At 42.4% G+C, this 22,217-nt stretch overlaps 1 protein-coding gene across 4 annotated transcripts in view; it reads left to right on the forward strand.

Annotated features, from left to right (window-relative positions):
- The window catches only part of NKTR (natural killer cell triggering receptor), a 150,910-nt gene that overhangs the window by 66,753 nt on the left and 61,940 nt on the right, over nucleotides 1-22,217 (forward strand). For all 4 annotated transcript variants that reach the window (XM_053713749.1, XM_053713750.1, XM_053713751.1 and 1 more), the window contains 2 exons: nucleotides 4,106-6,691; nucleotides 7,660-7,752. In XM_053713749.1, coding sequence (XP_053569724.1) covers nucleotides 4,106-6,691; nucleotides 7,660-7,752 — 2,679 coding nt within the window. The remainder of the gene's footprint in view (nucleotides 1-4,105; nucleotides 6,692-7,659; nucleotides 7,753-22,217) is intronic.

Here is a 22,217-nt window from a genome sequence, read left to right on the forward strand (position 1 = left end):
GGTGGCTGGTGTATGGTAGTGATAGGTCTCATGGTGTCGAGCATAGATGTCATCCCATTCCCGAGGTTCCATCTCAGGCCTTTTCAATTGTGCATGTTGAGACAGTTGAACGGCGATCATTCAGATCTATCACAGCTGATATCCATGGATGCTCGGACTCGGAACTCCCTCTCTTGGTGGATTCGTCCGGAGCAACTGTCCTTGGGGGCATCCTTCTTGTGACCGTCCTGGGAGATTGTGACCACAGACGCCAGTCTGACAGGATGGGGAGCTGGGTGCCAGGATGGCACAAGGAAGGTGGTCCAGGGAGGAGCCTCTCCTTCCAATCAAAACTAGAACTACAAGCAATTTACAATCAGATTCCAGGCCGACAACATTACCTCGGTGGCTTACATCAACCATCAGGGGAGTACGAGGAGCTCTCTCGCGATGAGAGAGGTGTCTCAGATTCTGGACTGCTCGCTCTCAGCGATTCATATTCCTGGGAGGCAGACTTTCTCAGCAGACAATCCTTCCATCCGGGGGAATGGTCTCTTCACCCCGAGGTGTTTGCAGAGTTTTGTCACAGATGGGGAGCGCCGGATCTCATGGCGTCCAGAATCAATTGCAAGCTACCTCGATACGGGTCGAGGTCCAGGGATCCCCAGCCAGAGCTGATAGATGCCTTAGTGGTTCCTTGGGGATTCAGCCTAGTTTTACTTTTTCCACCATTACCACTTCTACCTCGCGTAGTGGCATGCAACAAACAGGAGTGGCCCCGGCCATTCTGATTGCTCCTTCTCTTCCTCTCCGCCGTGGAAGTTACCCTGTCGCAGGGATCTGCTGTCACAGGGCCCCTTTCAACATTGAAATCTAGATTGTCTGAGGCTGACTGCGTGGAGATTAAACGCCTTGTCTTAGCCAAGACAGAAAGTGTAATTGATACTCTAGTTCAGGCAAGAAAGCCAGTCACTCGTCTCATCTACCATAAGGTGTGGAGGACTTACTTGTCCTGGTGTGAAAAGCATGGATATCCTTGGCACATGGTGAAGGTATCAAGGATTCTGTCCTTTCTCCAAGATGGTTTGGAGAAGGGTCTTGCCTTGCCGCTAGTTCCTTAAAGGGACAGATTTCAGCATTATCAGTTTTGTTGCATAGGAGAATCGCTGAGCTCTCCGACATTCAATTTTTTGTTCAGGCTCTGTCTAGAATCGGGCCTGTCTATAGACAGTTGGCTCCCCCTTGGAGCTTAAAGTGAATTTTAAATTTTCTGCTAAAGTGCCCGGTTTTTAAAAATTTGATTAAAAACAGGGGCACTTTATTTCATCAAAATTTACATTTCACTCATGTTGAGAGAAAAAAAAACGTACCTTTTTTTAATCTTGACAGCAGCTCCACCTTCCTCCACCCATTGCAAAGCCTCTTCCTGGGTCTAAAATGAGGAATCCGGCTTCCTCCAATCACGGCGTTGAATCAGACACTGATTCCCCCGGGAAAAAGCCATGATTGGAAGATGACCTATCCATCATTTCTGACGTCAGAAATGGCTTGCAACGACCGGAGGAAGCTGGAGCTGCTGTGAAGATTAAAAGGTAAGTTTTTATTCACAACAGGAGTTAAATGTAAATTTTGATGAATTAAAGTGCCCCTGTTTTTAATTGAATTTTTAAAAACCGGGCAGTTTAGCATCAAAATTGACATTCACTTTAAACTTAGTCCTTAAGGTTTTGCAGAGGGTTCCGTTTAAACCTATGCATTCCATAGACATTAAGATTCTGTCCTGGAAGGTTCTCTTCCTGTTGGCTATTGCATCGGCACACAGAGTATCTGAACTAGCTGCCTTGCAATGTGATCCTCCTTATCTGGTGTTTCTTGCAGATAAGGCTGTACTTCGCACTGGGTTGGGGTTTCTCCCCAAGTTGGTGTCCAACTGTAACCTCAATCAGGTAATAGTTGTTCCTTCTTTGTGTCCTAACCCTTCTTCAAAGGAGAGGTTACTTCATAACCTGGATGTGGTTCGTGCCTTGAAGTTCTATCTTCCGGTTACATCTCTTTTTGTGGTGTATTCTAGGAAGCACAAGGGGCAAAGGGCCTCTGCTGCTACTTTGTCTTTTTAGTTGAGGAGCTTGATTCGCTTATTTTATGAGACAGCGGGACATGAGCCTCCTCAGAGGATCACGGCTCATTCAACTAGAGCTGTGGCTTCGTCTTGGGCCTTCAAGAATGAGGCTTCTATGGAGCAAATTTGTAAGGCGGCTACCTGGTCCTCCTTACACACTTTTACAAAATGTTACAAATTTGACGTTTTTGCTTCTGCGGAAGCTGTTTTTGGAAGAGGTTTCATTCAGTGTCCTCTAGAGCTTGGGTATATGTTCCCACAAGCAATGAATGAAGCCACGGACTCCTTCCCTTTAGATGGAAAACATAGATTATGCTTACCTGATAATTTCATTTCCATCGAGGGGAGGAGAGTCCACAGCTCCCGCCCGTATCTCCGTTGGGCAACCCTAAATTTATTCATTTTCTGGCACCTTTTTTACCCTAATATTTCCTATACTGTTCCTGGTTCCCTCGGCAGAATGACTGGGGGATGAGGGAAGTGGGGGAGGTATTTAAGCCTTTGGCCTTGGGTGACTTTGCCTCCTCCTGGTGGCCAGGTTCTTAAATCCCACAAGTAATGAATGAAGCCGTAACCTCTTTTCCCCTCAATGGAAATGAAATTACGAGGTAAGCATAATTTTATGGGGGTTTTTTTCAGGATAATGTATGAAGTGAGGACTCGAGTGGGCTGAAACCCAGTCAACATTATCTCCTACGTCCCACAGTTTAACTTTTAAGTTATGAAAATATTTTTACACTTGATAGCTTTGTTTCTTGCATGTATGGTTCTTTACATTGACTTACCTGATGTGCTCAGCTAGCTTCCAGTAGTGCACTGCTGCTCCTTCAACGAAGGATACAGAGAGAATGAAGCAAATTTTAATAATCTAAGTAAATTGAAAAGTTGTTGAACTAACATGCTCTACCTGAATTGTGAAAGAAAAATTTGGGTTGTATGTCCCGTTTTAAAGCAAACTTAGATCACTATGTACTATTACCTGGTGAATTATTGGGAGTGATAAAAGTTCTGCATGCAGCCACCTAATATGTGAATAAGTCAAATGATATTGATGATTTGTAGAGGTCATCTTTACTATCTTTTAAAGAAAGGTGCCTTACTTGCACGTGAAACCCTTTTCTTGAAGGAGCAGCAATACACTACTGGGAGCTAGCTAAACACAGTGTGAGCCAATGACAAGAGGCAAATATTTTCAGTTACCAATCACTAGCTAATAGTAAATTGTAAAGTTATTCAAAATTGCACAAAATCTGAATCGTCGAAGATTAATTTCCACTAGCATAAAGGGAGAGTATATTATTTTCTAGCAGGAGTGACAATAGATTAACCCCTGCATTATTATTTTATAATTGGTCATCTGAATTATGTACCCAAAAGTACTATGTAGAGGGCACTTCAGTATTCCGGTTAAAGAACATGAACTAATGAAGTTTTCTGGGTAACGTGCTTTTTAGGGGGGGTGGAGGATCATGGCTAACAGTCTGCAACAACTGTATAATGTTGCTATTTAGTTTTAGACTTATTTCTTAAAGGGCTAAATATCTATTCCCCCCCCCCCCCCCCCCCCCCAGTATGGAGGAAAGAATTAAACTTACATAACAATAGAAACGGATATAAGAAGTAAGAGATTGGGTAAAGGTAGGCAGAACGTATAAGAAGAAAAAAAATGCATTAGTCTTAGGGAGCATGTTATGAGAGTGGAGAGAAAGCAAGAATGATGCATGATATGCAGAGATAACAAGGAATAAATATGGGATTAGTGGTAGGAGAAATTCCGTAGTTATTATATTACAGTGATATCAATGTTTTTGTTTTTCTGTAAAAATTGTGCATTGTCCCAGAAACCGAAATCTGTAACCTAGGTTTTAAACATCAAATATAGGGTTAAATATAGGATTAAAATGTTCCAAATGAATATATATATATATATATATATATATATATATATATATATATATATATATATATATATATATTTGTGATAAATAACTTAAAATCTTTCTTCAGACTCAACGATCGTCTGTCCAGCCGGTGGGATGAAGGCAGCTTGTCTTCAAGATCTAGTTCATGGTCACATGATGGCTATCACTCTGCTAGTAAAAATCGCAAGAAAGAAAAAAAGGTAAAGCACAAAAAGAAGTCAAAAAAGAGGCATTCAAAGAAATTAAAGCCACCAAAAGAGGAATCTTTGCACTCTAAGAGCAGGAAACAAACAAACAGATCATCTTCTGTGTTGTCCAGAGATTCTTCAAAAAAAAACTGGTCTGTATCTGACAAAGAGCACGGCTCTTCTGTTCATTCCAGCAAAGAATCTCACTTTGAGTCCAGGTCAAGATCCTATTCAAGAGACTCTTTTAGATCCAGGTCAGCCTCAATATCTTCTTCACGCTCTAGGAGTCGTTCCAGAAATAGATCTAAAGCAAAATCTAGATCGAAGAACAGGGCCAGGTCTAGATCTAGGTCAGAGTCACATTCTCATTCTTCTAAGTCTAAAAATCTAAAGCCAGTGCCACAGTCACCAAAAAAAACAGTGTTACCTACAATTGAAACAAAAGCTATTGCGAGTATAGAACCAGTAAAAACAGTAGTAAACCAAACTGATAAACCTGTGCTGCCTCCCGTAGTTTCTGAAATTGTGCCTGTGATGCCTCTAAGTGATAGCCCGCCTCCTTCAAGGTGGAAACCTGGGCAAAAACCATGGAAGCCATCATATGAACGAATTCAGGAGATTAAGGCGAAAACATCTTATAACTTAACTAAAAGTAGAAATGCTTTAGGAGAAACCAAAACTGGTTCATACAGAAAACGGCAGTTAAGCTCAGATAGTGAACATAGCAATTACTCTGATAAAAGTTTTGGCTATCGCAGAAAATCAAAAATGAGATCTCGGAGTAGATCATACAGTAGGTCATATTCTAGATCAAGAAGCCGCAGCTCCGCTTCCAGGACTGAGATCAATTCGCATAGTTATTCATCATCTTCTGGTCAGTCTTCATCCGATGATTCTAATGACAGTAGCCAATCTAGAAGGTCATTTTTAAAGGAAAAAGTTGAGTCAAAACAAAGAAAAGCCTCAAAGAGCCCAAACCAAAGTCAAGCTAAACAAAAATCCATTTCTCCATCAAGTAGTAAGAGTGATTCCGATTCCTCTTCTGATCATGAGGATAACAAGGAAATGTTGAAAACAATACAGTTGATGAATGTAATAAAAAATCATATAGAGGATGATAAAATCCAAGACTCTAATGTGGATAAAAAAAATTCTCAACAACTAGACAGTGATACTATCAAGCAGGAAGAAGTCCTTGAAAAAGAAAAGTTAGTTGAACAAGTAGTAAATGTTAACGACTCTATGGAAAAACCTATGCTAAATATTCCGCTGGAAAATATCTCGGATAAAAATCAAACTGTAAATGCAAATGAAGACGTGTTGATGTCCTCAGGTAAAGAGGAAGGTGAAGCAAGTTCAGAAACGGACACAGAGGAGATCAACCAATCAAAAGATGCAGTTTTGTCACCAAATATGGAAAAGGATACAAAGTCTCCTCCATCTGGTAGTTCAAGCCAAGAGAAAAATAAAAGCAAGGCAAAGAAGCATAAGCATCGCTCCAGTAAAAAGATGAAGAAAAACCTATCAAAAAAAGGAAAGGAAAAGTCTAAAAAGAAAAAAGAAAAAAAGCACAAAGATCAAAAACAAAACCAAACATTTCACTGGCAGCCTCCGCTAGAGTTTGGCGAGGAAGAGGATGATGACAATGAGACTGTAAAGCCTAATAAGAATAAGGCAGGGGAAAAACAAGATATGAGTAATGAGAAGTCTTCTGGGGATATATTTAATCAAACTGCTGTTACTGAGAAAACAGTGAAGGAAAAGGAAAAATCATTTGCAGAACAAGACAAAAGTCAAGAAAAAGTAGAAGATAGTGTACCACTGCCAAATAGAGAGAAAAGTCAAGCACCATCAAATACTTTAACTTCAACCACTGTTGAAATAAAAAAGATAAATACCTCTATTCACTTAAATCAAGCCAAAGAATCAATTTCTTCGGGAAAGTCACAGGCTTCTACAGTAAATGTGGCATCTGATCACAATTCTCCTGCTTCCGCTAACAAGGCTCATATTGTGGCTGAAAATGTTAAAGAAGAAAAGTCTCTAAGTAATCCGTTAATACCAAACAATACACCTAGTGTGGAAAAAGTAAATCCTGGAAATTCAGACACTTCAGCTGCTGAAAATAAATGGAAACCTGTACAGGGATCGAGTATTTTACAAACTGTTAAATCTTCCAACATACCTTTAATTTTGCGGCAAGAAAATAAGTCACAAGGTCTAAGAATAGAAATAAAAAGTAAAAATAAAGTGAAACCAGGGTCTCTGTTTGATGAAGTACGGAAAACTGCTCGCCTCAACCAAAGGCCAAGAAACAAAGAAAGTTCGAGTGAGGAATTTTCTTCAAGCGATGATGAGAAAAGCCAATCAAAAAGTCAGACAAGGTCTCGAAGTAAATCCAGGTCTGTGTCACGACACAGGAAGAGCTCAAGATCATACAGCAGATCCAGGAGTCGATCTTCTAGTTACAGCTCTTCATCCAGGTAATAACATTTGGCATTTAGCTTTACTTAAAGTTACAAATTCTATGTAGTTGGTGGGTAACGAGCACAAAAATGGTGGTCCAATTCGTTAGAGCATGTAATTTTAACACAAGCGACGATCTAACTCTGTTTAGTAAATGACCATTATAGTGATAAATTGACATTTGTCAATTAGTCGTCATTTTATCACTAGCACAGATGTGCAACTAGTGCTGTGCTCTGCAGATTACTAGCGGTACTTTGACTATGTGTTTAACATCTTTGCAGCAGTTTACTACACAGGGTTGCAGCGTCCCTAGTGATAAAATTACTTGTTCTAACAAATTGGAGCATGACATGTTATCACTGAATTGGTTCTTTCTTTTAAATACTACTCTGGAGCTGCAGAACACTGCTAGACATGAGCGTAAAATGCTGCTGACCCAATCAGTCACACAGCATGCTGAGTCACGCACCTATTCCTAAACACATAGAGTTGGAGTGTCGCTAAAAAAAATTAGAGGGATTTTACAATTCTTGGGTGGGGAATGGACATTGCCGTCCAAAGGAATTGTCCATAGAATTCCTGAAATGTCAGAACACATGTAATTGGGAATTTGCACATCTGCAGCAACTTCTTCAGATACCTGCAGTGTAAACTAGGGTAAAAAATTGCAAGTCCTAATTGGAGGGAGGTGCGTGAAATCTGTTTGTTCGTTTAAGTTGAAGGAGAGACAGATTTTAGTCATGTATTGCAGTTTATCACGTACATATTTGGTTTATACCAAAAATATAGAGCATGTTTTTTGTTTTATGGCGTGTTTTACTCTTCAATTATACAATATATTTTGTAAAGACATAGACATTACAAAGTCAACAAGTTTGCTATAGCGTTTCTTTAGTTATGAGTTTTTGTTGCAATAAAGTTAATTTAATTACATCTGATCAGTTGTTTGTTTTTTGTTTGTTTTTTAAATTTCAAATTACAGATCAAGAAGCTACTCAAGAAGTCGAAGTAGGAGATCTAGGCGTTCTAGAACACGAAGCCGAAGCAGGTCTTATGGAAGCTATAGAAGTTATAGGTAGGTTACTCCTTCTGACAAATGAAAGTAGAAGTAGCTACCCCAACTTCATGTAGCCTCATCATTGGCATGTGACAATGTTCTCTGAGGAGCCCCCCAACAAGAGATGTGGTATTGTTCATGAGGTTTGCACCATGTCTGCCTACCTTGTTTTCAGGAGACACTCGAGGGGGGGGGAAGGGCCATGTTAGTTTGTTACAACTTTTCATTGCTAATTTCATGTTTTGTCCCCTGCTGAACCGGTTTCTTTATTGTCCAGCTCTACAACAGTCTTTTCATTATCTGATTGTGTGTGTATTAAATTTTATATATATATATTTTAACCCCTTAATGACCACAGCACTTTTCCATTTTCTGTCCGTTTGGGACCAAGGCTATTTTTACATTTTTGCGGTGTTTGTGTTTAGCTGTAATTTTCTTCTTACTCATTTACTGTACCCACACATATTATATACCGTTTTTCTCGCCATTAAATGGACTTTCTAAAGATACCATTATTTTCATCATATCATATAATTTACTATAAAAAAATGATAAAATATGAGGAAAATGGAAAAAAACACACTTTTTCTAACTTTGACCCCCAAAATCTGTTACATATCTAAAACCACCAAAAACACCCATGCTAAATAGTTTCTAAATTTTGTCCTGAGTTTAGAAATACCCAGTGTTTACATGTTCTTTGCTTTTTTTGCAAGTTATAGGGCCATAAATACAAGTAGCACTTTGCTATTTCCAAACCATTTTTCTTCTAAAATTACCGCTAGTTACATTAGAACACTAATATCTTTCAGGAATCCCTGAATATCCCTTGACATGTATATATTTTTTTTTAGTAGACATCCCAAAGTATTGATCTAGGCCAATTTTGGTATATTTCATACCACCATTTCACCGCCAAATGCGATCAAATACAAAAAATCGTTCACTTTTTCACAAATTTTTTTTCACAAACTTTCGGTTTCTCACTGAAATTATTTACAAAGAACTTGTGCAATTATGGCATAAATGGTTGTAAATTCTTCTCTGGGATCCCCTTTGTTCAGAAATAGCAGACATATATGGCTTTGGCGTTGCTTTTTGGTAATTAGAAGGCCGCTAAATGCCACTGCGCACCACAAGTGTATTATGCCCAGCAGTTAAGGGGTTAATTAGGGAGCTTGTAGGGTTAATTTTAGCTTTAGTGTAGTGTAGTAGACAACCCCAAGTATTGATCTAGGCACATTTTGGTATATTTCATGCCACCATTTCACCGCCAAATGCGATCAAATTAAAAAAACTTAAAATTTTTCACAATTTTAGGTTTCTCACTGAAATCATTTACAAACAGCTTGTGCAATTATGGCACAAATGGTTGTAAATGCTTGTCTGGGATCCCCTTTGTTCAGAAATAGCAGACATATATGACTTTGGTGTTGCTTTCTGGTAATTAGAAGGCCGCTAAATCCTGCTGCGCCTCACACGTGTATTATGGCTAGCAGTGAAGGGGTTAATTAGGGAGTTTGTAGGGAGCTTGCAGGGTTAATTTTAGCTTTAGTGTAGAGATCAGCCTCCCATCTGACACATCCCACCCCCTGATCCCTCCCAAACAGCTCCCTTCCCTCCCCCACCCCACAATTGTCCCCGCCATCTTAAGTACTGGCAGAAAGTCTGCCAGTACTAAAATAAAAGGTTTTTTTAAAAAAAAAAATACTTACATATGCTACTGTGTAGGATCCCCCCTTAGCCCCCAACCTCCCTGATCCCCCCCCCCAAAACCGCTCTCTAACCCTCCCCTCTACCTTATTGGGGGCCATCTTGGGTACTGGCAGCTGTCTGCCAGTACCCAGTTTGCAATAAAAAGTGTTTTTTTTGTTTATTTTTTTTTTCTGTAGTGTAGCTTCCCCAACCCCCCTCCCCCAGACCCCCCCCCCCCCCCACAGACAAACCCCCACCACCTTGCTGATCGTAATTTTTTTTTTGACATTTTTCACATTTTTTATTTTCAGCATTTTCTGTAGTGTAGCGGTTCCCACCCGCTCCCTCCCCGTGCACGCGCGCGCCAGTGCGCGCCCCCGCTCACGATCCCGCCCCCCTTCACATAACCAGGGCCATCGATGGCCGCCTCCCGGTCCGGCTCCCACCCACCAACGCAGCAAGCCACCGATCTCCGGTGCAGAGAGGGCCACAGAGTGGCTCTCTCTGCACAGGATGGCTTGAAAAGGTTATTGCAGGATGCCTCCATATCGAGGCATCACTGCAATAACCGGAAAGCATCTGGAAGCGAGCAGGATCGCTTCCAGCTGCTTTCCACACTGAGGACGTGCAGGGTACGTTCTCAGGCGTTAACTGCCTTTTTTCTGAGGACGTTCCCTGCACGTCCTCAGTCATTAAGGGGTTAATAGAAAATTGGCAAAGCAAGGCAAATATTCCTGCTTATAGTATACACTTGAGCCAGTGAGCCTTTGGTAAGCTATGAAAATTAGACATTCAATATCTCAATTGGTTTCCTTGCTGCATCTTACACTATAAAGGGGATTGCTGTGTTAAAGACACTGCTTGGAAGCATAAACCGTGAGATATATCTCACCCAGAGTTCTCTGGTGCATTGGTGACAGTGTATACAGAGTATTTCTGGGGTAAAGCAAGCTAGGATATGTGCCTAGATTTGTTAATTTTTCTATTCAATAATTTTCTATCTTTTACTTTAAGGTAATGGATGATTTTAATCTCATGGTTTTAGCTCCACCATAACTAAAATAAGTATGTGTATATAATAAACAATATAAAGTCTAGCACTCTCCCTACCTACAGCCACACAATGAATGCTTTCAATCATATAGACTGAGTTACAAAGTAAGACAGCACAGGCCTTATGTAACATCCCTAGACACATACAAAACAATATATATATTCTCATACTGACCTAGGTACATATCCAATGTCACTGCAAATCTCACAGCCATTGATACTCACCAGCACTCTGAAAGCTGTACAGCTCCCAGCAACTCAAGCAGTTAACTCCAGACCAACCTATAGGGAAAATGATCTGTCTGTGTAATTGTGTGGCTGTAGGTAATGACCCAGGGAGGAAGAGACCTTGACATGGTCTTGGGCTGAAACCATTTGGCTAAATGCTTTGGGTAACTCTTCCATGCTGTGTGCTTGCAGGAGAGTGCCAGACTGTGTTGTGCTATTTTTGTTTGGTAATTTTCCCTATGGACTTTGCACACAGGCTGGTTTGAATTTGCTGAACCTGCTGAAAAAATAACGTGTGTGGGTCATTCACTGAGATTTGGTTACAATAGTGTTTAAATGTCAGTAGCAGCTAAAGCTCAAAACTGGCTTAGAACTAGGGTGTATAAATGACTTGGCAGCAAAAAGGGTTAAAGGGACAAACTTTTTTTCTCCTGTTAAGTGTAGTCAGTCCACGGGTCATCCATTACTTATGGGATATTAACTCCTCCCTAACAGGAAGTGCAAGAGGATCACCCAAGCAGAGCTGCTATATAGCTCCTCCCCTCTATGTCATACCCAGTCATTCTCTTGCACCTAACTAATAGATAGGATGTGTGAGAGGACTGTGGTTGTTAAACTTAGTTTTTATTTCTTCAATCAATAGTTTGTTATTTTAAACGGCACCGGAGTGTGTTGTTTTTTCTCAGGCAGCATTAGAAGAAGAATCTACCTGAGTTTGTGTATGATCTTAGCGGACGTAACTAAGATCCATTTGCTGTTCTCGGCCATTCTGAGGAGCGAGGTAACTTCAGAACAGGGGACAGCGGGCAGGTTCACCTGCAAGGAGGTATGTTGCAGTATATTATTTTCTAAGGAATGGAATTGACTGAGAAAATACTGCTAATACCGATGTAATGTAAGTACAGCCTTAAATGCAGTAGTAGCAACTGGTATCAGGCTGATATGTATGTATGTTTACACTTAAGTATTTCTGGGGAATGGCACTTCACTGGGAAAATACTGTATACATATAACTTTTAGCCTAATCTGCAGTGTGAGCGGCTAGCAGCAGGCTTTTTAATAACATTTCATAAATCATATTTTAAACGTTTGCTGGCATGTTAATCGTTTATTTATCTGAGGTACTTGGTGAAAAATTGTTTTGGGTGTTATTTTCCACATGGCTGTCGTTTTGTTTTGAATTAAAACAGTTTACTGAGCTTCCCTCACTGTTGTATTATGAGTGGGAGGGGCCTATTTTGGCGCTTTTACTGCGCATTAGAAATTCAGTCACAGTCTGCCTTTTTCTCCCTGCATGATCCAGGACGTCTCTACAGAGCTCAGGGGTCTCCAAAACTAGTTTTGAGGGAGGTAATCACTCACAGCAGACCTGTGAGACTGTGCTTTGACTGTGATAAAAACGCTTATATTTTCAATTGTTATCCGTTTTTTTGATATTAAGGGGTTAATCATCCATTGCTAGTGGGTGCAATCCTTTGCTAACTTAATGCATTTACTGTGAAAATTTGGTTTCTATAACTAATCCGGTTCATTGTTATTTGAACTGTGACAGTTTTTGTGTGCTTCTTAAAGGCACAGTAACGTTTTTTATATTGCTTGCAAATTTATTTGAAAAGTATTTTCCAAGCTTGCTAGGCTAATTGCTAGTTTGTTTTAACATGTCTGACACAGAGGAATCTCTTTGTGCAATATGTTCAAAAGCCAATGTGGAGCCCAATAGAAATTTGTGTACTAATTGCATTGATGCTACTTTAAATAAAAGCCAATCTGTACATTTTAAGAAAATTTCACCAGACAACAAGGGGAAAGTTATGCCGACTAACTCTCCTCACGTGTCAGTACCTGCATCTCCCGCTCAGGAGGTGTGTGATATTGCGACGCCAAGTACATCAGGGCGGCCATTACAAATCACTTTACAAGACATGGCTAATGTTATCACTGAAGTTTTATCTAAATTACCAGAACTTAGAGGTAAACGCGACCACTCTGGGGTGAGAACAGAGTACGCTGATAATGTTAGAGCCATGTCTGATACTGCGTCACAAATGGCAGAACATGAAGACGGAGAGCTTCATTCTGTGGGTGACGGATCTGATCCAAGTAAACTGGACTCAGACATTTCAAATTTTAAATTTAAGCTTGAGAACCTCCGTGTATTATTAGGGGAGGTATTAGCGGCTCTGAATGATTGTAACATGGTTGCAATCCCAGAGAAATTATGTAGGCTGGATAGATACTATGCGGTACCGGCGTGTACTGACGTTTTTCCTATACCTAAGAGGCTTACAGAGATCATTACCAAGGAGTGGGATAGGCCCGGTGTGCCCTTTTCCCCCCCCTCCTATATTTAGAAAAATGTTTCCAATAGACGCCACCACACGGGACTTATGGCAGACGGTCCCTAAGGTGGAAGGAGCAGTTTCTACTCTGGCTAAGCGTACCACTATCCCGGTGGAGGATAGCTGTGCCTTTTCAGACCCAATGGACAAAAAGTTAGAGGGTTACCTTAAGAAAATGTTTACTCAACAAGGTTTTATATTACAACCCCTCGCATGCATTGCGCCTGTCACGGCTGCGGCGGCATTTTGGTTTGAGTCTCTAGAAGAGACCATTAGCTCAGTTCCATTGGATGAAATTATAGACAAGCTTAGAGTCCTTAAGCTAGCTAATTCATTTATTTCTGATGCCGTAGTACATTTAACTAAGCTTACGGCTAAGAATTCCGGATTCGCCATTCAGGCGCGCAGAGCACTGTGGCTAAAATCCTGGTCAGCCGATGTGACTTCTAAATCTAAATTGCTTAACATACCTTTCAAAGGGCAGACATTATTTGGGCCCGGTTTGAAAGAAATTATCGCTGACATTACTGGAGGTAAGGGCCATGCCCTGCCTCAAGACAGAGCCAAACCAAGGGCTAGACAGTCTAATTTTCGTGCCTTTCGTAACTTCAAGGCAGGAGCAGCATCAACTTCCTCCGCTCCAAAACAGGAAGGAACTGTTGCTCGTTACAGACAGGGCTGGAAACCTAACCAGACCTGGAACAAGGGCAAGCAGGCCAGAAAACCTGCTGCTGCCCCTAAGACAGCATGAAGTGAGGGCCCCCGATCCGGAAACGGATCTAGTAAGGGGCAGACTTTCTCTCTTCGCCCAGGCTTGGGCAAGAGATGTCCAGGATCCCTGGGCGTTAGAGATCATATCTCAGGGATATCTTCTGGACTTCAAAGCTTCTCCTCCAAAAGGGAGATTTCATCTTTCAAGGTTGTCAACAAACCAGGCAAAGAAAGAGGCGTTTCTACGCTGTGTACAAGATCTTTTGCTAATGGGAGTCATCCACCCGGTTCCGCGGTCGGAACACGGACAAGGGTTTTACTCAAATCTGTTTGTGGTTCCCAAGAAAGAAGGAACCTTCAGACCAATCTTGGATTTAAAGATCCTAAACAAATTCCTAAGAGTTCCATCGTTCAAAATGGAAACTATTCTGACAATCTTACCCATGATCCAAAAGGGTCAGTACATGACCACAGTGGATCTAAAGGATGCGTACCTTCACATACCGATTCACAAGGATCATTACCGGTACCTAAGGTTTGCCTTCCTAGACAGGCATTATCAGTTTGTAGCTCTTCCCTTCGGGTTAGCTACGGCTCCAAGAATCTTTACAAAGGTCCTGGGCTCTCTTCTGGCGGTACTAAGACCGCGAGGAATATCGGTAGCTCCGTACCTAGACGACATTCTGATACAAGCGTCAAATTTCCAAACTGCCAAGTCTCATACAGAGTTAGTTCTGGCATTTCTAAGGTCGCATGGGTGGAAGGTGAACGTAGAAAAGAGTTCTCTATTGCCACTCACAAGAGTTCCCTTCTTGGGGACTCTTATAGATTCTGTAGAAATGAAAATTTACCTGACAGAGGACAGGTTAACAAAACTTCTAAATGCTTGCCGTGTCCTTCATTCCATTCAACACCCGTCAGTGGCTCAATGCATGGAGGTAATCGGCTTAATGGTAGCGGCAATGGACATAGTACCTTTTGCACGCCTGCATCTCAGACCGCTGCAATTGTGCATGCTAAGTCAGTGGAATGGGGATTACTCAGATTTGTCCCCTATGCTGAATCTGGATCAAGAGACCAGAGATTCTCTTCTATGGTGGCTTTCTCGGCCACATCTGTCCAGGGGGATGCCCTTCAGCAGGCCAGACTGGACAATTGTAACAACAGACGCCAGCCTACTAGGTTGGGGCGCTGTCTGGAATTCCCTGAAGGCTCAGGGATCATGGACTCAGGAGGAGAGTCTCCTTCCAATAAACATTCTGGAATTGAGAGCAGTTCTCAATGCCCTTCTGACTTGGCCTCAGTTAGCAACTCTGAGGTTCATCAGGTTTCAGTCGGACAACATCACGACTGTGGCTTACATCAACCATCAGGGAGGGACAAGGAGTTCCCTAGCGATGATGGAAGTTTCAAAGATAATTCACTGGGCAGAGTCTCACTCTTGCCACCTGTCAGCGATCCACATCCCAGGAGTGGAGAACTGGGAGGCGGATTTCCTAAGTCGCCAGACTTTTCATCCGGGGGAGTGGGAACTTCATCCGGAGGTCTTTGCCCAAATACTTCGACGTTGGGGCAAACCAGATATGGATCTCAAGCTTCCTTGTTACGGGTCCAGATCCAGGGACCCGGGAGCAGTCCTGATAGATGCTCTGACAGCACCTTGGACCTTCAAGATGGCTTATGTGTTTCCACCCTTCCCGATGCTTCCTCGATTGATTGCCAGGATCAAACAGGAGAAAGCATCGGTGATTCTAATAGCGCCTGCGTGGCCACGCAGGACCTGGTATGCAGATCTAGTGGACATGTCATCCTGTCCACCTTGGTCGCTGCCTCTGAGACAGTACCTTCTAATTCAGGGTCCTTTCAAACATCAAAATCTAATTTCTCTGAAGCTGACTGCATGGAGATTGAACGCTTGATTTTATCAAAGCGTGGATTTTCGGAGTCAGTAATTGATACCTTAATACAGGCTAGGAAACCTGTTACCAGGAAAATTTACCATAAGATATGGCGTAAATATTTACACTGGTGCGAATCCAAGAGTTACTCATGGAGTAAGGTTAGGATTCCTAGGATATTGTCTTTTCTACAAGAAGGTTTAGAAAAGGGTTTATCTGCAAGTTCTTTAAAGGGACAGATCTCAGCTCTGTCCATCCTTTTACACAAACGTCTGTCAGAAGTTCCAGACGTTCAGGCTTTTTGTCAGGCTTTGGCCAGGATTAAGCCTGTGTTTAAGACTGTTGCTCCACCGTGGAGCTTAAACTTAGTTCTTAACGTTTTACAGGGTGTTCCGTTTGAACCCCTTCATTCCATTGATATCAAGCTGTTATCTTGGAAAGTTCTGTTTTTAATGGCTATTTCCTCGGCTCGAAGAGTCTCTGAGTTATCGGCCTTACATTGTGATTCTCCTTATCTGATTTTTCATTCAGACAAGGTAGTTCTGCGTACTAAACCTGGGTTCTTACCTAAGGTAGTCACTAACAAGAATATCAATCAAGAGATTGTTGTTCCATCATTGTGCCCTAACCCTTCTTCAAAGAAGGAACGACTTCTGCACAATCTAGACGTAGTCCGTGCCCTGAAATTTTATTTACAGGCAACTAAAGATTTTCGCCAAACTTCTTCCCTGTTTGTCGTTTATTCTGGACAGAGGAGAGGTCAAAAAGCATCTGCTACCTCTCTCTCTTTTTGGCTTCGTAGCATAATACGTTTAGCCTATGAGACTGCTGGACAGCAGCCTCCTGAAAGAATTACAGCTCATTCTACGAGAGCTGTGGCTTCCACGTGGGCCTTTAAGAATGAGGCCTCTGTTGAACAGATTTGCAAGGCTGCAACTTGGTCTTCTCTTCATACTTTTTCCAAATTTTACAAATTTGACACTTTTGCTTCTTCTGAGGCTGTTTTTGGGAGAAAGGTTCTTCAGGCAGTGGTTCCTTCCGTGTAAAGATCCTGCCTGTCCCTCCCGTCATCCGTGTACTTTAGCTTTGGTATTGGTATCCCATAAGTAATGGATGACCCGTGGACTGACTACACTTAACAGGAGAAAACATAATTTATGCTTACCTGATAAATTCCTTTCTCCTGCAGTGTAATCAGTCCACGGCCCGCCCTGTTTTTTTATGGCAGGTCTAAAATTTAAATTAAATTCCAGTCACCACTGCACCCTATAGTTTCTCCTTTCTCGTTTGGTTTCGGTCGAATGACTGGGTATGACGTAGAGGGGAGGAGCTATATAGCAGCTCTGCTTGGGTGATCCTCTTGCACTTCCTGTTAGGGAGGAGTTAATATCCCATAAGTAATGGATGACCCGTGGACTGACTACACTACAGGAGAAAGGAATTTATCAGGTAAGCATAAATTATGTTTTTTCTTTAATGATTCAGGTAGAGTATACAATTTCTCCAACATAGGTGTGTCCGGTCCACGGCGTCATCCTTACTTGTGGGATATTCTCTTCCCCAACAGGAAATGGCAAAGAGCCCAGCAAAGCTGGTCACATGATCCCTCCTAGGCTCCGCCTACCCCAGTCATTCTCTTTGCCGTTGTACAGGCAACATCTCCACGGAGATGGCTTAGAGTTTTTTAGTGTTTAACTGTAGTTTTTATTATTCAATCAAGAGTTTGTTATTTTAAAATAGTGCTGGTATGTACTATTTACTCAGAAACAGAAAAGAGATGAAGATTTCTGTTTGTATGAGGAAAATGATTTTAGCAACCGTCACTAAAATCCATGGCTGTTCCACACAGGACTGTTGAGAGCAATTAACTTCAGTTGGGGGAACAGTGAGCAGTCTCTTGCTGCTTGAGGTATGACACATTCTAACAAGACGATGTAATGCTGGAAGCTGTCATTTTCCCTATGGGATCCGGTAAGCCATGTTTATTACGATCGTAAATAAGGGCTTCAAAAAGGGCTTATTAAGACTGTAGACTCTTTCTGGGCTAAATCGATTCATTATTAACACATATTTAGCCTTGAGGAATCATTTTATCTGGGTATTTTGATATATAATATCGGCAGGCACTGGCATAGGCAGAGCCTCATTTTCGCGCCGGTGTTGCGCACTTGTTTTTGAGAGGCATGGCATGCAGTCGCATGTGAGAGGAGCTCTGATACTTAGAAAAGACTTTCTGAAGGCGTCATTTGGTATCGTATTCCCCTTGGGGCTTGGTTGGGTCTCAGCAAAGCAGATACCAGGGACTGTAAAGGGGTTAAAGTTAAAAACGGTTCCGGTTCCGTTATTTTAAGAGTTAAAGCTTCCAAATTTGGTGTGCAATACTTTTAAGGCTTTAAGACACTGTGGTGAAAATTTGGTGAATTTTGAACAATTCCTTCATGTTTTTTTCGCAATTGCAGTAATAAAGTGTGTTCAGTTTAAAATTTAAAGTGACAGTAACGGTTTTATTTTAAAACGTTTTTTGTACTTTGTTATCAAGTTTATGCCTGTTTAACATGTCTGAACTACCAGATAGACTGTGTTCTGAATGTGGGGAAGCCAGAATTCCTATTCATTTAAATAAATGTGATTTATGTGACAATGACAATGATGCCCAAGATGATTCCTCAAGTGAGGGGAGTAAGCATGGTACTGCATCATTCCCTCCTTCGTCTACACGAGTCTTGCCCACTCAGGAGGCCCCTAGTACATCTAGCGCGCCAATACTCCTTACTATGCAACAATTAACGGCTGTAATGGATAATTCTGTCAAAAACATTTTAGCCAAAATGAACACTTATCAGCGTAAGCGCGACTGCTCTGTTTTAGATACTGAAGAGCATGACGACGCTGATAATAATATTTCTGAAGGGCCCCTAACCCAGTCTGATGGGGCCAGGGAGGTTTTGTCTGAGGGAGAAATTACTGATTCAGGGAACATTTCTCAACAAGCTGAACCTGATGTGATTGCATTTAAATTTAAGTTGGAACATCTCCGCATTCTGCTTAAGGAGGTATTATCCACTCTGGATGATTGTGACAAGTTGGTCATCCCAGAGAAACTATGTAAAATGGACAAGTTCCTAGAGGTGCCGGGGCCCCCAGAAGCTTTTCCTATACCCAAGCGGGTGGCGGACATTGTTAATAAAGAATGGGAAAGGCCCGGTATTCCTTTCGTCCCTCCCCCCATATTTAAAAAATTGTTTCCTATGGTCGACCCCAGAAAGGACTTATGGCAGACAGTCCCCAAGGTCGAGGGAGCGGTTTCCACTTTAAACAAACGCACCACTATACCCATAGAGGATAGTTGTGCTTTCAAAGATCCTATGGATAAAAAATTAGAAGGTTTGCTTAAAAAGATGTTTGTTCAGCAGGGTTACCTTCTACAACCAATTTCATGCATTGTCCCTGTCGCTACAGCCGCATGTTTCTGGTTCGATGAGCTGATAAAGGCGGTCGATAGGGATTCTTCTCCTTATGAGGAGATTATGGACAGAATCAATGCTCTTAAATTGGCTAATTCTTTCACCCTAGACGCCACTTTGCAATTGGCTAGGTTAGCGGCTAAGAATTCTGGGTTTGCTATTGTGGCGCGCAGAGCGCTTTGGTTGAAATCTTGGTCGGCTGATGCGTCTTCCAAGAACAAGCTACTTAACATTCCTTTCAAGGGGAAAACGCTGTTTGGCCCTGACTTGAAAGAGATTATCTCTGATATCACTGGGGGTAAGGGCCACGCCCTTCCTCAGGATCGGCCTTTCAAGGCAAAAAATAAACCTAATTTTCGTCCCTTTCGTAGAAACGGACCAGCCCAAAGTGCTACGTCCTCTAAGCAAGAGGGTAATACTTCTCAAGCCAAGCCAGCTTGGAGACCAATGCAAGGCTGGAACAAGGGTAAGCAGGCCAAGAAACCTGCCACTGCTACCAAGACAGCATGAAATGTTGGCCCCCGATCCGGGACCGGATCTGGTGGGGGGCAGACTCTCTCTCTTCGCTCAGGCTTGGGCAAGAGATGTTCTGGATCCTTGGGCGCTAGAAATAGTCTCCCAAGGTTATCTTCTGGAATTCAAGGGACTTCCCCCAAGGGGGAGGTTCCACAGGTCTCAGTTGTCTTCAGACCACATAAAAAGACAGGCATTCTTACATTGTGTAGAAGACCTGTTAAAAATGGGAGTGATTCATCCTGTTCCATTAAGAGAACAAGGGATGGGATTCTACTCCAATCTGTTCATAGTTCCCAAAAAAGAGGGAACGTTCAGACCAATCTTAGATCTCAAGATCTTAAACAAGTTTCTCAAGGTTCCATCGTTCAAGATGGAAACCATTCGAACTATTCTTCCTTCCATCCAGGAAGGTCAATTCATGACCACGGTGGATTTAAAGGATGCGTATCTACATATTCCTATCCACAAGGAACATCATCGGTTCCTGAGGTTCGCATTCCTGGACAAACATTACCAGTTTGTGGCGCTTCCTTTCGGATTAGCCACTGCTCCAAGGATTTTCACAAAGGTACTAGGGTCCCTTCTAGCTGTGCTAAGACCAAGGGGCATTGCTGTAGTACCTTACTTGGACGACATTCTAATTCAAGCGTCGTCCCTTCCTCAAGCAAAGGCTCACACGGACATTGTCCTGGCCTTTCTCAGATCTCACGGATGGAAAGTGAACGTGGAAAAGAGTTCTCTATCTCCGTCAACAAGGGTTCCCTTCTTGGGAACAATAATAGACTCCTTAGAAATGAGGATTTTTCTGACAGAGGCCAGAAAAACAAAACTTCTAGACTCTTGTCGGATACTTCATTCCGTTCCTCTTCCTTCCATAGCTCAGTGCATGGAAGTGATCGGGTTGATGGTAGCGGCAATGGACATAGTTCCTTTTGCGCGCATTCATCTAAGACCATTACAACTGTGCATGCTCAGTCAGTGGAATGGGGACTATACAGACTTGTCTCCGAAGATACAAGTAAATCAGAGGACCAGAGACTCACTCCGTTGGTGGCTGTCCCTGGACAACCTGTCACGAGGGATGACATTCCGCAGACCAGAGTGGGTCATTGTCACGACCGACGCCAGTCTGATGGGCTGGGGCGCGGTCTGGGGATCCCTGAAAGCTCAGGGTCTTTGGTCTCGGGAAGAATCTCTGTTACCGATAAATATTCTGGAACTGAGAGCGATATTCAATGCTCTCAAGGCTTGGCCTCAGCTAGCGAGGGCCAAGTTCATACGGTTTCAATCAGACAACATGACAACTGTTGCGTACATCAACCATCAGGGGGGAACAAGGAGTTCCCTGGCGATGGAAGAAGTGACCAAAATCATTCTATGGGCGGAGTCTCACTCCTGCCACCTGTCTGCTATCCACATCCCAGGAGTGGAAAATTGGGAAGCGGATTTTCTGAGTCGTCAGACATTGCATCCGGGGGAGTGGGAACTCCATCCGGAAATCTTTGCCCAAGTCACTCAGCTGTGGGGCATTCCAGACATGGATCTGATGGCCTCTCGTCAGAACTGCAAAGTTCCTTGCTACGGGTCCAGATCCAGGGATCCCAAGGCGGCTCTAGTGGATGCACTAGTAGCACCTTGGACCTTCAAACTAGCTTATGTGTTCCCGCCGTTTCCTCTCATCCCCAGGCTGGTAGCCAGGATCAATCAGGAGAGGGCGTCGGTGATCTTGATAGCTCCTGCGTGGCCACGCAGGACTTGGTCTGCAGATCTGGTGAATATGTCATCGGCTCCACCTTGGAAGCTACCTTTGAGACGAGACCTTCTTGTTCAGGGTCCGTTCGAACATCCGAATCTGGTTTCACTCCAGCTGACTGCTTGGAGATTGAACGCTTGATCTTATCGAAGCGAGGGTTCTCAGATTCTGTTATCGATACTCTTGTTCAGGCCAGAAAGCCTGTAACTAGAAAGATTTACCACAAAATTTGGAAAAAATATATCTGTTGGTGTGAATCTAAAGGATTCCCTTGGGACAAGGTTAAGATTCCTAGGATTCTATCCTTCCTTCAAGAAGGATTGGAAAAAGGATTATCTGCAAGTTCCCTGAAGGGACAGATTTCTGCCTTGTCTGTGTTACTTCACAAAAAGCTGGCCGCTGTGCCAGATGTTCAAGCCTTTGTTCAGGCTCTGGTTAGAATTAAGCCTGTTTACAAACCTTTGACTCCTCCTTGGAGTCTCAATTTAGTTCTTTCAGTTCTTCAGGGGGTTCCGTTTGAACCCTTACATTCCGTTGATATTAAGTTATTATCTTGGAAAGTTTTGTTTTTAGTTGCAATTTCTTCTGCTAGAAGAGTTTCAGAATTATCTGCTCTGCAGTGTTCTCCTCCTTATCTGGTGTTCCATGCAGATAAGGTGGTTTTACGTACTAAACCTGGTTTTCTTCCAAAAGTTGTTTCTAACAAAAACATTAACCAGGAGATTATCGTACCTTCTCTGTGTCCGAGACCAGTTTCAAAGAAGGAACGTTTGCTGCACAATTTGGATGTTGTTCGCGCTCTAAAATTCTATTTAGATGCTACAAA

This window comes from Bombina bombina, chromosome 5 (assembly GCF_027579735.1).
Source record: "Bombina bombina isolate aBomBom1 chromosome 5, aBomBom1.pri, whole genome shotgun sequence".
NCBI classification, from domain to species: domain Eukaryota; kingdom Metazoa; phylum Chordata; class Amphibia; order Anura; family Bombinatoridae; genus Bombina; species Bombina bombina.